This window comes from Nycticebus coucang, chromosome 10 (genome assembly GCF_027406575.1).
Source record: "Nycticebus coucang isolate mNycCou1 chromosome 10, mNycCou1.pri, whole genome shotgun sequence".
Taxonomy (NCBI): domain Eukaryota; kingdom Metazoa; phylum Chordata; class Mammalia; order Primates; family Lorisidae; genus Nycticebus; species Nycticebus coucang.
In genome coordinates, this window is record NC_069789.1 from 60,310,600 (window position 1) to 60,325,944 (window position 15,345).

At 51.1% G+C, this 15,345-nt stretch overlaps 1 protein-coding gene across 5 annotated transcripts; it reads left to right on the plus strand.

Moving 5' to 3' along the window:
- The first annotated feature begins 745 nt into the window (after nucleotides 1–745).
- PTPN7 (protein tyrosine phosphatase non-receptor type 7) lies at nucleotides 746–14,041 on the plus strand. 5 transcript variants are annotated; one of them, XR_008383214.1, is made up of 11 exons: nucleotides 1,278–1,593; nucleotides 2,685–2,859; nucleotides 3,392–3,575; nucleotides 3,860–3,944; nucleotides 5,436–5,512; nucleotides 6,290–6,427; nucleotides 6,794–6,904; nucleotides 8,040–8,197; nucleotides 10,094–10,207; nucleotides 11,683–11,829; nucleotides 11,991–14,041. XR_008383214.1 is itself a non-coding variant. In XM_053607264.1 (11 exons), exons 2-10 carry the CDS (start codon nucleotides 2,738–2,740, stop codon nucleotides 11,774–11,776), a joined length of 1,083 nt encoding a protein of 360 aa, XP_053463239.1. In that variant the 5' UTR covers nucleotides 1,278–1,593; nucleotides 2,685–2,737; the 3' UTR covers nucleotides 11,777–11,801; nucleotides 11,991–14,041. The 5 variants fall into 5 exon arrangements, 4 of the variants coding, with proteins under 4 accessions (XP_053463241.1, XP_053463239.1, XP_053463237.1 ...); XM_053607264.1 differs by having other exon boundaries at nucleotides 11,683–11,801; XM_053607262.1 differs by having other exon boundaries at nucleotides 11,683–14,041.
- Nucleotides 14,042–15,345: the final 1,304 nt, after the last annotated feature.

Here is a 15,345-nt window from a genome sequence, read left to right on the forward strand (position 1 = left end):
AAACCTGGGGCCACTGGGCAGACCAGTGCGGGGAGACTTTGCCTGCTTCCTCGTCCCCACGCCTGTGGTATCCTAGCTTCCTGTTCTTGATAACAATCATCAGCTTGGCCCAGAGGTGGTGGCCCTCTTTCCAATCCCCCCAGGGTCCCAACTGGTGTTGAGGGGTAAGGTGGAGGCCAGCCTCAGGTCACTGCCCACAGCACATCAGGGATGCCCAGGCTCCTGCTCTCCTCCACCCCAGAGCCAAACACTTCTCCAGTTCTAATCAGCCTTCTCCTCAGGGAAACTCACCCACTCCCCAGAGGAGCACAGGCTACAAGGAAGAGGGAGCCAGGATCAGCCAGCCATGGAGGGGCTCAGAAAAGAGCTAGTCCTTGTGTCTGCTGATAAGAGTAAGGGCAGCTGCTGGGAGCCTTCTGAGCCCGAGAAGGGCATTCTTGGTCTTCATCTCAACTCCCCTCCCCCATGGGCCAGCAGAAGGCCAGCCCCCTTCCCTCCACCCCCTCCAGCATGTCTACCCCCTGTGCCTATTGTACATCATTCTTTTTTTTTGCTGTCATCATTTGACAGCTGAATCAGGGAAGTGGGAGGAAGAAAGAAGACATGGATTGTGTGTGTTGGGGGCCGGAAAGGGTGCTTGGAATGTTAGAAGGTAGAAGGAGATGTGCAGCGAGCATGAACCGGCCAAGATGCTGCCCAGCAAGGGGCCTGCTGAGGCCAGGCAAGGGCAGGGGGCAGTGGAGGCTTACACTTGGGGGCTACTTCCCAGGCCCCAGGCATCTAGGCATCCCAGCAGTGAAGAGGACATGGAAGTCCCCTGGTGTGAGGGCCAGAGACTATCCACCATCTGTAAGTCTTCTGAGTAGACATCAGGGTTCTGGGAGGAGGCCTAGAGGTGGCTGGGGACCCTGGGGGAGCCCCTCAGGCTCTCCCACAAGCCATCTCTGCTATCTGCTTCCCGACTGGCTGGCCTGCACTCAGGTAGAGGCAGCTGAGAGCTGGGGTGTGCCCCTGTGCCCTCTTTCTCCTGGCAAAGGATGGACTCTTGCCTCCTTCTCTGCCCATCCCAAAACTGTGCCACATTTGCTCTGGGAAGATGTGGCCAGTACTTGACCATGAATTCCCAAGTCTTGAAGCTACAAGGGCTTCCAGAGAGTGAACTCTGGAACAGAAGCAAAGAAGTAGAAATTAGTCTCTGTCCAAGGTCAGGTTGAGTAGGGGACAGATGAGCACTGCCCAGCAAGCAGGCAGAGGCTGGACAAGAATGACAAGGACCCAGAAGAGAAATACAGCAGGAGGGAAGAGGGTTTAAAAGCTAGGGGAAGCCAGGTAGTCAGGGAAGGCCCAGCCTCTCGCCTATTCTCAGGGAGCAGGGACTTGGGCCCCAGAGGGGCACAGGCAGGAGGCACCCGACCCCTGGTGGCAGCAGCAGCAGACACAGGAGGGCAGCATGCAGCTGGGGTGTGCGTGGGTGGCAGTGAGGAGGGGCGGAGGGAGGAAGCTGGCTTCCTGAAGCCTTCTCAGCCCTAAAAGTCAGACCGACAGACAGACAGACAGCTGGCAAGAGGCAGCCTGGGGGGCACACCTGCTTCAGTAAGTACCTGAAGAGGGGAGTTGAAGTTCATGGCCCTGGGATGGTATGAACTTCGGGGAAATGGGAGGGCATCTCCAAGGAGAGTGTGCGAGAGGCTGAGTTGGGTGCTACAGTGCCTGGCTGGGGAATGGGTGCTAATAGACCTGATGTCCCCAAGGCTGGAAGTACAGGGAAGCCACAGGGAGCTGCAAGGAGAGGAGAGGCTAAAAGGTCCCCCTGTGGCAAGAGGATCTCTACCACTCACACCTGCAACCAGGCCCCCTCCGTCCCCTTGCATCTTCCTATGGCCTTGGCAACTCTGACACCCCCATCTCCCCAGCCACTGTGACCCTTGCTCTGGGAGATGGGGACTGTGCCCACAGAGGAGATGGTCCCATCACCTCCATGCCCCCTCTTGTGCCCCAGCTGTCGCCTCACCATGCACTGTCACTCAAGGGCTTGGTGAGGCCATTTCCTGTGACAGTTACAGAGGCGGGAGACGGGGGGGGGGGATGGGCAGGAGGAGGCAGGAAACACCCCCAGCCTACCTCCCTGGACGGAGACCCCAGAAGCCAGAAATAGACTTGAGAGTGGCACTGCCAGCAGTTAGGAAAGGACCCTGTCTGCTAGAGGCCAGCAGCCTGGCACCTCTGGATTCCCAAGTAGTTCTAATACTGCTGGACACCTCAAATTCGTCCTTTGGGAGAAGGGCCACCGGTTGGCTCAGTGACAGTTTATATGAGCCTCCTTCTCTAGGGAACATATATTTTATATTTCCTCCTTTGCCTTTTTTCACCTGGACCCAGCTCAGAACCCCATGGACTTTGGTCTCTTGCCTCTCTCCCCTCTCCCTCTTCCTCCTTCTGAATTCTTTCCTATCTTCTTCTTTAATCTCTACCCTTTATCTTGCCCTTACTCTAACCCCAGACTACCCATCCTCCTGGGTCCCAGCAAAGAGAGCCTGTCCCTTCCATAGTGAAAATGAGGCCACTTCTTGGCAAATAGAGATACCCCCAGTGAAAACAAAGCAGAAAGCTGGCCTGGTCGTGGGAGCCTCCTTCTGGCCAGCCAGCCAGGCCAGAAATCAGCAGTGTAGGACTCTGTCTTTCAGGCAGACCTCATGGCTGAGTGAGCCTCCCCTGGGCCCAGTACCCCCACCCCAGCATGGTCCTGGCCTGTGGGGGGCGCTCCAGAGCACAGCCGCTGACCTTGTCTTTGGGGGCAGCCATGACCCAGCCTCCACCCACCAAAGTGCCAGCCAAGAAGCATGTGCGGCTCCAGGAGAGGTGAGATCTTTCCTAAGGGAGGGAGCAACCCCAGCCGTTAGCCCCCATTCAGCTACTCCTTTCCCTCTATCTGTACCTACAGGTCTGACAGTTGAGCCCAGAGGGCCCTCAGTTGTTGACTCCAGTCGGGAAAGGAAACCAATAGTGCTCATTTGCATGCCCTTTGCACGTTTGAGCCACAAAGTTTCACGTTAGCCCTGAGCCTGGTCCCTAAATCTCAGATTAGACTGAGCAGTCCCTGGGGCAAGGCCAGCAGCCTTCTTGTTACTGGATGCAGCTTGGAGCCTCTGGACCTGGCCGGGAGCAGGAAGAGGTGGACAGCCTTAGAAGGAGCAGCTGGGCTCAAAGCTGCCCTGTTCAGACTGACAAGGGGAGAAAAGCATACAGCAGGGCCTGAACCCACAAGTTCCCTGGGCCTTCAAGTAAAGGGAAAGACAAGGCGCGCCCTCCCCAGATGTGCCTTATAATAATAATACTTGTGAGAAAAGCAAACACTGGGGGCTCACTAGGAACTGGGTGGCTGTGTCTGCAGGCGGGGCTCCAATGTGGCTCTGATGCTGGACGTGCGGTCCTTGGGAGCCGTGGAGCCCATCTGCTCAGTGAACACACCCCGGGAGGTCACCCTGCACTTTCTACGCACAGCTGGACACCCCCTTACCCGCTGGGCTCTGCAACACCAACCACCCAGCCCCAAGCAGCTGGAGGAAGAATTCTTGGTAAGAACTTGGGGTCCCCGTGGAGTCACTCTACCTCACTGTATCAGAAGCAGCCAGCTGTACCCATTCTGTCATGGTCACCATGAGCTCTTTAGAAAAGAGAACTCCAGAGCCCGGGGGACGGGGTCACCCCCAGGCTTTCCCTTCTGCCTCCACCCCATCTGGAGCTGCACACTAATGCCAAGAAGGAATGGCCAGGGCCCAATTGTAGTAGAAAAGGGTAGAGAGGAAAAGAGGAGGCTGGAAAGGGTATCAACTGTTCACTCACTTCCTCCCCCTGCCAGAAGATTCCTTCAAATTTTGTCAGCCCCGAAGACCTGGATATCCCTGGCCACGCCTCCAAGGACCGATATAAGACCATCTTGCCAAGTAAGGACTGCAGGTGGGATCGAGGGAGGTGGATCTGCGCTGGGGCTGGAGAACTTCGGGAGGCAGGATGCACAGCCTCCCCCAGGGAAGGACTGCCTTACTTTTAGCTGAGAAATCCCAGACCATACCCAGGTAGGGGAAGAAGAGGCAGTAACCACAGCAACAGCAACAACAACATTTGCAGATGTTCACCGTGGGCCAGGCATGGCTCTAAATCCTTTCAATGAACTCATTTCTCACAATGATCCCACAAAATTGATACTCTGATCCTAGTAAGCCCATTTTATAAATGAGGAAACTGAAGCACACAGAAGTTGAATAACTTGTCCATGATCGCACAGCTAGTTGCACCAAACCTTCTTCCTCATCTTCTTCTCACATGGAAAAGGCCTGGCAAATCTTTGCAGTGGAAAAGACCTCATCAGAAGGGAGGGCAATGAGAAAGTCAGACAAAGGCCGGGCAGTAGCTGCAAGAGAGCAATGAGAGGTTGGGACAACAGACCTGGGCTGTAAGGGGCTGACCCTACAAGCTGACAGACCCAGGGCTAGCACCGTCCATTTTTGAGGTAGGCAAGAGGCCTCTGGACCTTAAGGCCCTTGGAGCCTCTCCCTCCCTCCTCTCTCCCAACAGAGCAGCCTCACTGGGCTAGCCCACCTCTAGTGACTCCCAGAAGAATTTATAGCTCAGCTGAGCACACTGGTGCTGCCTACCACTAACCCTTCTGGTATGCCCTCTGCCTGCATGGGCACATCAAGGGGCTTCTAGCACTCATCCAAGCTGTGAGGAGGAGTAACCCTCCTGCTTTAATACTCTACTTTAATACACTACATTAATGTTCTTGGCCTAATTCTAAAGAGTACTGCAGGCAACCTGAGAGGGGAAAAGTCTTTCTGCCTGAGATTCTGTGGGGTACCCTCTGTCCATAACCAGGCTGGCACAGAGAGAGCAAGTCTCCTCTCCTTTCCTTATAAGCCAATTTCTTCATCAGTGTTTGGATTTGATTTGGAGAAATACTACGTACTGCCTCCCACCACCCTTAGAGGGAAAGGCCATAATGCCTTGTGGCTGAGTGAAATCTGAGTTCTAGTCCCATTTCACTGCTACATGATCTTAGGCAGGTCACTCATCTGAATCCCATAATCCCTGTCAGGAAAAAAAAAAGCCTTCCTCTACAACATCTCTTGTTCCATTTCTACTGGTATAATCTTATTCTAAATCCTGACTGATCTTCCCATTTGGTCTCTGCTGCTCCATTCCCCTTCTTCAGTTAACTGTCCCAGATTATTGCTTCAATCGTGTCACTCTCCTGCTCAAAAACATTCTATGGCTCCCAATTGTCTACATATAAAATAATTCATTGGGTATCAGGCTACCTGCTATACACGAGGTACCGTGATGATCACAGGAACTCTCTTCTTTCTGATGTTGCTGGAGTCTGCATTAGTTGGTTACGTTTTGACCTCTAATCTCCACTGATTTTTACTTTCTAGATCCCCAGAGCCGTGTCTGTCTTGGTCGGGAACAGAGCCAGGAGGATGGAGACTACATTAATGCCAACTACATTCGAGTGAGTGGCAGGGCTGCAATGGCAGTATGGGGAATGGGGTGGGGGTGGGGCTGTGTCTGAAGGTGTCTGAGAGTATCTTCCAGCTGCAGTGCTCCCTAATGGCTCAAAGTGGGCAGAACTGTGGTCAGGAGAGCAGAGAAGAGAAAAGCTGTTAGCTAGGGAAGCAGTGGGAAAACACAATCTTCCATTTGCTGGCCAAAACCAGGTGAAATGGTCTGGATTTCACCATCATTTGAGGAACAGGAAGCTGAGGATCCTGAAAGGGAAAAAGACAGGTTACAGAGAGGGTGCTATATTTTGCTACTAAATATATATAAGTAGCATGCAAAAGTGAATCATCATTCAGCAATACTAAATACCACTGTTTTGGTATTTCGTGCTAGAAGAATGCCACAGGAGAGGAAGGGAATGCACATTTTAGAGTACTTGCTATATGCTCAACTCTTGATCTACCTTAATGAATTTAATCCACACGAATTCCTACAAGATGGATATTATTATGCCCATTTTACAGATGAGAAAACTGAGGCTTACAGACACTAGGTAACCAGTTTCCAGTGGCAAAGCTTGGAAATAGCAGAACAGGGATCCATCCTCACTCCAGAATGTACATCTTTCCCACCACATGGCTTCTGGATGTGCATCTGTGCATAGGCGTGTCTATGTGTGTGTGTTCACTGGCTTCAGTCTGATCCCAGCAGCTGCAGAATCTGGGATTTCCCTAGAGCTCTAATTTCACTGCTTGCCACCTCTTCTCCTGTGCTTCCGCCTTTCCAGGGTTATGATGGGCAGGAGAAGGTCTACATTGCAACCCAAGGCCCCATGCCCAACACAGTGTCGGACTTCTGGGAGATGGTATGGCAAGAAGAAGTATCCACCATTGTCATGCTCACTCAGCTCCGAGAGGGCAAGGAGGTAGGAGGCACAGCCACAGTCCTTGGTGAACCTGGAAAGGGCTATGCCTTCCCCCCACCACACCACCCTGTGCACATGCCCAGGCAGGACAGCTCAGGACCAGAGGCTTCCCTGAGAACCAGCCCTGGCTCACACCTCTCAGAAAGGTCCCTGAGATGCACCCCAGGGAAGCTGTTCACAGCCAAAATATGGGACAGGGTGAACATTTCATCTGAGGGTGTCAAGCTCAGGAGAGCCACGTCCCGGTTGCTGATCCCCCCCAGTAGGAGTGGATCATGGGGAGGGGATACCACCCACCTCTATGCTGCCCTGGGCCCCGCTCCAGATGACAGGCTGCCCCTCTTCTAACCCCAATCTCCCTCCTAGAAATGTGTCCACTATTGGCCCACAGAAGAGGAAACCTATGGACCCTTCCGGATCCGCATCCAGGACATGAAAGAGCATGCAGAATACACTGTGCGGCAGCTCACCATCCAGGTACTATCCCAGGGCCAAGCCTAGTCCACGGGGAAGTTGAGCCACACCTAGCATCTCTGGAACTCCAGCAGAGTCTTCACTGGAAGCCATAGGCTTACTCATAAAAACCTTTTAAAATCCATATCTGGCGCAAGACATGATTGCAAGAGGGACTTTACCTAACAATTGCAATCAGTGTAACCTGGCTTATTGTACCCTCAATGAATCCCCAACAATAAAAAAAATAAAAATAAAAATAAAAATAAAAAAATCCATATCTGGCTTGGTGCCCTTAGCACAGTGGTTACGGCACCAGCCACATACACCAAAGGTGGCGGATTCAAACCCAGCCTGGGCCAGCTAAACAACTGCAACTAAAAATAGCCGGGCATTGTGGCGGGTGCCTACAGTCCCAGCAACTTGGGAGGCTGAGGCAAGAGAATCGCTTAAGCCTAAGAGTTTAAGGTTGCTGTGAGCTATAATGTCACAGCACTCTACTGGGGTGACATAGTGAGACTCTGTCTCAAAAAAAAAAAAAAAAAAACAACCCACATCTAAAATATCATTTTAAGCCATAGAACAAAGAGAGAAACTTGGACTCTCCTCAGGGAGCCTCTAGTGTAACAGGACAGAGCCAAGAAACAAACTAGAAACCAAGAGAAATCAGTCTTGATTTCTGAATGGTCCGAGGGAGGAGAAGTAGGGTCCAGGAGTTGTGCTGAAGGAATGAGAGGAGGTTGGAATAGATGCATAATGACACATTTCAAAGTGCTTTTAAAATGCCCTCTGGGATTATATGGTGTTTTACATTTTTCAAAGTATTTCTCTAGCAACCCATTCTCCTCCAAACATCCTGGAAATTAGATATCACTGTCCCCATTTTCTAGTTGAATAAAATGGGCCTTGTCCAAGTCATGTGTTAGAGGCAAAATTAGGACTTGAACTTAGGTCTTTCCTCTCCCAGGACAATGCTCCTTCCCAGCATTTTGGGGTGGAGTACAATGAGCAAGAAAAGTGCCAACCTTGCCTGCTTTGACCCAATGACTCCCCCATAGAGAAATTTCAGCCTGTGCCCTCCTCTGGCACCAGAGAAGAAGGTGGGCAGCACCCCCAACCCCAGCCTGATTCTGATTCTCATGCCTTGTCTCCAACCCAGCATCAGGAAGAGTGCCGGTCAGTAAAGCACGTCCTCTTCTCTGCCTGGCCTGACCACCAGACTCCAGAATCAGCTCGACCCCTGCTGCGCTTGGTGGCTGAGGTGGAGGAGAGCCCAGAGGAAGCTTCCCACACCAGGCCTATTGTGGTCCACTGCAGGTGCGTGGCCCCTCCCTCCACAGCACCCTGTGTGCTGTGCTCCCCTGCCCTGCCCCCTGGTTCTCTCCTGGGAAGGGGTCTGATCAGAACCACATCAAGCAGGCCTCATTCTTACTTGGACAGGAGTCTCAGGATCATTTAGCAAGTGCTCTTTTTACCTCCTTTGTGCACAATCCAGAGAGGGGATGGATTGTCGGGAAGCTCCCGATCTGCTGGGGGATACATAAATGTGATCCCCGATCTGCTGGGGGATACATAAATGTGATCCCCGCTGGTGGGGAACTCATGTATTCATACAAAAATATTTATTGAAAGCCTATTACTGTCAGGCATGGTGTTAGATGCAAAGGAGACAGCTGTGAACAAAAGAGTTTGGTTTTCCCTGACAGGTTTACAGCCTGGTGGGAAAGACAGCTGATTAAACAATTAAAGACAACATAATGTGATGCTGTGATGGGGGTATGATGGGGGAGCATAGCCCCAAGTTGCCTAACCCAGACTTTAGCCAGAGAAAGTATACAGGAGAAAGGACATCCAAGCTAAGACCTGAAACATGAATTAGCCAAGTGAAGAGGGAAAAGGTGAGGTGTTCCAGGTAGAGAGAACAGCATATGGAAGGGCCCAGAGAATAAGTTTAAAAATTGATACATTGTTGGAAGCAGAGTTAGAGGTTGGGCCTGGAGGTCATGTTATGGCTACAGTTCCCAGTCCCTAGGCTGTGGACCAATACCAGTCCATGGCCTATTAGGAACTGGGCTGCCCCGCAGGAGGTGAGCGGTGGAAAAGCAAGGAAAGCTTCATCTGCACTTACAGCCACTCCCCACTGCTCGTGTTACTACCTGAGCTCTTCCTCTTATTACATCAGCGGCAGCATTCGACTCTCACAGGAGCACAAACCCTACCATAACCTGTGCATGAGAAGGATCTCCTTATGAGAATCTAAGCCCCCACCACCACCACGGAAAACTTGTCTCCCATGAAACCCATCTCTGTTGCCAAAACGGTTGCAGACTGCTGACATATGGTGTAATGATGAGACATGAGTCTGGAAGGCAAATGAAGGCAAGATGATGAGGGACCTTGTAGGACTGGCTAAGACACTCAGATTTGCCATTTTGAAAGAGTACTTTGGCTACAGAGTGAAAAGGGGGTTGGAGTGGAGTAAGGGGTGGTGCAAGGGAGCAGGAGACCATTTGGAATGTGTATCCTAAATAAAACAGAATACGGAGGCAAAAGTAGGGACAGAGGGGTCGCCCAACCCCCTCACAAGTGGCACCAGGGCATAGATGCTAGAAGGTCATTCGTGGCTTCTATTAGAAGAAGAGGAGGCCTGAGAGAGTTGTGAAATTTAAAAAGGGCAAGATAAGGCGAGCAGGGTGATGAGTGTGGGAGGGAACTGAGGTGGGAAAAGGGCTGAGCCTTGGCAGCTGTGGGACATGGGTCCAAACTGGAAAGGAAGTCATGGTTAGATAACAGGCGCAAGAGGTCAGCAAGTGCGCAAGTGGGGGACTGTCAGCTGGAAACCGCTGTAGACTGCTAAGCAGAAGAGAGATCGTCAGAATGTTCACAGGGACCAGAAGGTGGCCTGCAGAGGCTCAGCACAAGGTGCTAGTCATAGCCTGCCTCCCACAGGCACCCCGGGGGTCTGGAATCTGAAGCATTGCTGCCTTTCTCCATCCCCCACAGTCCTATCCCCCCAAATAGAGCACCATTAGGTCCCATTTCACTCTCCATTCTTTTTTTTTTTTTTTTTTTGGCCGGGGCTGGGTTTGAACCCGCCACCTCCGGCATATGGGACCGGCGCCCTACTCCTTGAGCCACAGGCGCCACCCACACTCTACGTTCTTTGAGGTCTACCTCGTGTGACCTTCCCATCCCCTCCCTGGCTACATTCAGTGCAGGGATTGGCCGGACTGGCTGCTTCATCGCCACCCGAATTGGCTGTCAACAGCTGAAGACCCGAGGGGAAGTGGACATTCTGGGCATCGTGTGCCAACTGCGGCTAGACAGGTAGGTCCACAGATGTAAACAAGACCGACAACATTAAAAAGTGTCATCCGTGTCTCTGGGCCTCAGAGCACTGCTAGGCACGTGACCATCAAGCACTCATCAAAAGCAAGGAAGGGAACCCTTTTGCTTAAAGAGCTGTGGATTTTGCAAGTAACACCCAGGAAAAAAATCTCTACCTGAAATTTTGGCTTAAAGTTCTGGAATTAAACATGCCACTTTATGGATTTACCCTGAGCCTTCAATCTTTTTTTTTTCTCCCAAACTCTCTACACAGACAAAAGTTGGTAATGTTTGGTTCGAGATACTAAGTAGCCACAAGTAATATGCAGAAGCTCACTGGGTTTGTAGGCAGAGAACTTGTATCTCACTGAGCTGTTACTCTACTTCTCTGGGCCCCTATTTCTTTTCTTTTCTTTTTTTTTTTTTTTTTTTTTGCAGTTTTTGGCCGGGGGTGGGTTTAAACCCGCCACCTCCAGCATATGGGGCTAGCGCCCTACTCCCTTGAGCCACAGGCAGCACCCGGCCCCTATTTCTTTATCTAGACTGATGAAGATATCTCCCAATCTGCTGGAGGATACATAAATGTGGTCCCTGCTGTTGGGGAACTCATTTCCACGAGCTCCTGCCCCAAGGAGCTATCAAGCTGTTGTAAGGAATGAATTAACTTCTGTGAAAGTGGCTCGGCGCCTGTAGCTCAGCAGCTAGGGCACCAGCCATATACACCGGAGCTGGCAGGTTCAAACCCAGCCCAGGCCTGCCAAACAACAACAACCACAACCAAAAAATAGCCAGATGTTGTGGCGGGCTCCTGTAGTCATAGCTACTTGGGAGGCTGAGGCAAGACAATCGCTTAAACCCAAGAGTTTGAGGTTGCTGTGAGCTATGACGCCATGGCACTCTACCGAGGGCAACATAATGAAACTGTCTCAAAAAAAAAAAACTTCTATAAGTATTTTTGAAATGGGCACTACTCTATAAATGTATAGAATCACTATTTTTATTTTATTTTATTTTATTTGCAGTTTTTGGCCGGGGTCCGGATTTGAACCCACCACCTCCGGTATATGGGGCTGGCACCCTACTCCTTTGAGCCACAGGCACCGCCCCACTATTTTTATTTTTAAGATTATTGGCGAGAGGGAAACTTGGGGGTCCCCACCGAGGGACCAGAGGTCTGGCTTTGGCCCCAGGAGCTGAGCGTGTTAGGGAAGACAAAGTGTCAGTGGGAAGACAGCTCCCCCTGCGCACACCCAGCCACAGGTGGTGTGAGCGGTAGAGGGCTTTCTTCAAAGAAGAAGGTCTGAGGGGCAGCGTGGGGAGTAGGAAGTATAAAGGATGAGTATGTGTGAAGAAGTGGCATGTTCTTAGAGAAAGTCAGGACTTTCCCAATGGGACTACAAGGATGTTTGACTTGAGCCATTCAGCAAGCACCTTGACCCTCCTTCACTCATGGTTTGCTGTGTTTCTCCTTGCAGAGGGGGTATGATCCAGACTGCAGAGCAATACCAGTTCCTGCATCATACTTTGGCCTTGTATGCAGCCCAGCTGCCCGAGGAGCCCAGCCCCTGACCCCTACCAACCTCCACCAGCCCAGGTGCTCACTCCATCTCAGCCCTGGGAAGGTGGGTCTGGGGAAAGGGGGCTGCATGATCTGGTGGGATCTTATGGGTGGGCAAGGGGAAGCAATGTAGGGCATTTGCAGCCACAGGGAGCTGCTGTACCAGCAAGGACAAGGGGCCAGACTCCAGGTTTTCACCCCTGGCTACTCCTCTGCTTCCTCTAGTGGCCCCAAATGGACCATAGTGGGAGCCCCCCCCCATTTCTCTCTGAACTTAAAGATGGGAACTGGCACTTACAACAAAAAAGAAGCCCAGGTATTCTGGTCTCCTCTGAGATGCTATTTGTGAGCTTCAGTTTCCTCATCTATAACATGGACATAAAGTGCTTTGCTGCCATAAGGGGAGGCAATCAGAGAAGTTCCTAGCAGCCATTCCAGCTGCATCTCCTTCCTGGGCTGGCAGGAGCGTGATTCCATGCTCATCCTCCACCTGGGCCCAGCCCAAGCACAGGCCAGATACAAGAGTGGGGAAAAGTCTGGTCCTGACTTCAAAGTCTCAGCATCCTCTTCCATCTGTGAAAGTTGGACCCCCCCCTCCTCCCCTACCAAAGAGAAGGAGGACTTGGATTACCTTTGTTTCTACCCATGTATCCTGAGAACAAGCTACAGAGGTAACCAGGCCTGGCAGTTGATATGTCTGGAAGAAGGAATGTATGGGGACTACTCAGAGGCCAAGAAAGCTCCCCCTGACTGCATAATTGCCAGCCACTCACCCCAACTACTCTCTAGGGAAGCCCATCATTCTCTGCTTTGCTTCCATGACCTCACTTAATACCATGGGCACGCAGGAAGTCCCAAAGAAAGAAGAGAGAAGACGAGACAAAGAGCTCGGCCAGATTTTAGATAGCCAACACCTTCACACACTGCGTTTGCAGAGTACACCTGAAGAGCTCAGTTGTTTCCAAAAGCAGTCTGGGTTATTACCACTTCATGCAGACACGGAGGCTCAACTTCACTAGGAGCCCTCACTATTTCCCCCAGAGAACTAACTCCCCTTGTTCATCTCAGCATCAACATAATTTCCAGGTGACCGCAGATCTATCTCAGGGCTAAACTACACACCCCAGGATTCATCCTCCTTGAATCCAACACAAGGGTGCCTGTTCTGAAATGGGGGTGAATGTAAGGCACCATTTCTCCTGGCACTCCACCCCTGAGATCTGCCTTGGCCGATACCAGTTCTCTGTGGCAACCCTCCAGGAACTGAATCCTGGAAAACATCTGGGTCTCTGAAGACTCATGACACCTCTTCTGAAGAACTTGCAGTGCTAAAACTGAGCTTGGTTGTCTTAATGCTTCTGCTTGGCCTTCCTGAGGAGCTCCTCCTTCTTCGTAGCCCTGGGGATGGACTCACCTGCACCTCCACCTTCCTTAAACCATGTGAGAGGCACTGCTGTCTGTAGGTGAAGGGCTCCCAAGTGCCTGATCCTGCCCTGAGCTCAGACCCAGTCTGGAGGGAAGAAACTGCATAGCCCCAAAGGCTCCCCTTCCTGGCACTGTCACCTTAACCCTGTTTCTGAGCTCAGAGGCTACAAGCTCTACAAAAGAAACCAAGTGGGAAAATAAAGACTTCTTAGATGACTGATTCATTCCTTCTTTCCATTTTCTTAGGCCTCTGAGGCCTCTTTGTTGCAATAGAGAGTAAAGTCTTCATGGATAAGGAACAGGCTACAAATCTTTACCTCTGGGATATGCACTTTTCTAGCACTTCCAGAGACATCAAACAAAGCGAAACTGAAGTCAATTTAGGAAGTGAGACAGAGGTGTACTGTCACAGTCCACTCGGGCCTCTATAACAAAATGAAGTACCACAAACTGAGCATCTTATAAACAACCGACATTTATTACTCACAGTTCTGAAGACTGGGAAGTCCAACATCAAGGCCCTTGCTGATTCATTGTCTGGTTAGGGCCTATTTTCTGGCTCATAGGCAGAGTCTTCGCTCTGTTCTTACACGGTAGAAGGGGTGTGAGCTAGCATTCCCTTTCTCTCCTCCTCCCCTCTTCTATATAAGGCCACTAATCCCCTTCATGAAGGCTGGCCCTCATGACCTAATCACTGCCTAATACCACCACCTTGGAGATTAGGATTTCAGCATATGAAGTTTGGGTGGACACAAACTCAGATCATAACATGTGCCTTAGGAACTAAAAAGGGACCTATGTAAGGGGCAGGAACTAGAAAGGTAGCACTTAATAAACCAGAATATTATGCCAGTCCAAGACCTTGTGATTCCTCCGCTTTGGCAACTGTTTGATTATTTGGGGTTGTCTAACTCTGGGATAGAATTGACAGGTATTATTGATATTAATCGTTTATTCACCTTTTGCTAAAACAATAGAATGTATGTGTGAGTACGTTTGAAAACCAAATCCTAAGGAACATCCAGCATAGATTGGGGACTAACAGGGTACAGCCAGCTGGGGTGATCTGCCTGCTGACTGAGCAAGCCCCACCGTCAGCTCCTGGCAGGGAAAAGAGGAAGAAGCAGGGGGGAAGGCATCTCCCCAGGCCCTACACCACCTTCTCTCAGTTCTCCTGTTCAAGTAAACTTTGCTTTTTACCACAACGTTTTCCCAGGCCACAAATGGTACCAGAAATCCCCCACCTGGATTTTATCTGTTTCAGTATCACAGCGATGCTAGTAAAAATCAGCATCCAGGGCAGTGCCTGTGGCTCAGTGGGTAAGGCGCTGGCCCCATATACCGAGGGTGGCGGGTTCAAACCCGGCCCCGGCCAAACTGCAACAACAAAAAAAATAGCCCGGCTTTGTGGCAGGCACCTGTAGTCCCAGCTACTCGGGAGGCTGAGGCAAGAGAATCGCCTAAGCCCAGGAGTTGGAGGTTGCTGTGAGTTGTGTGATGCCACGGCACTCTACCAAGGGCAATAAAGTGTGACTCTGTCTCTAAAAAAAAAAAAAAAAGGGCGGCGCCTGTGGCTCAAAGGGGTAGGGCGCCGGCCCCTTAAGCCAGAGGTGGCGGATTCAAACCCAGCCCCGGCCACAAAAAAAAAAAAAAAAAAAAAAATTAAAAAAAAAATCAGCATCCAATTCAAGCATCGATTTCACTGTGGGCCAGGTGCTTCCTAAACAAGTGGTCCAGGTAAATTGTGGTTAATAAAACAAGATGGAGTATGAAAAGACCCAATATGGTTGTTACTCTCTGCTGGGCACCTTTTCAGAGGATAGGCTGTGGGCCCAAGGTGCTCAGAGGTGGGGGTTCCGGAAACAAAAGGCCTCCGTTGGCCTCCCTTCCATAGAGCTCTCATCTTCGTGTCCTGGGAAGTGGGTGAGCCAGCCTCTTTCAACCTGGAAACTGTCCTGCTTAACAACCCACCTCGACCACCCTTTAGGAAAGGGGATGCCAGTTAGAGCCAGGCAGCCAGGGAGAGGGGAGGGAGCAATAAATTAAACTCTATATTCCCCAAGCGCCCCTCAACGCCAGCTGCCACTCAACTCCTATCCTTGAAGCCCGCAGGTTCCCCGCCCATCTCACGCTGACCCCGGCCTCGGCCTCTAGG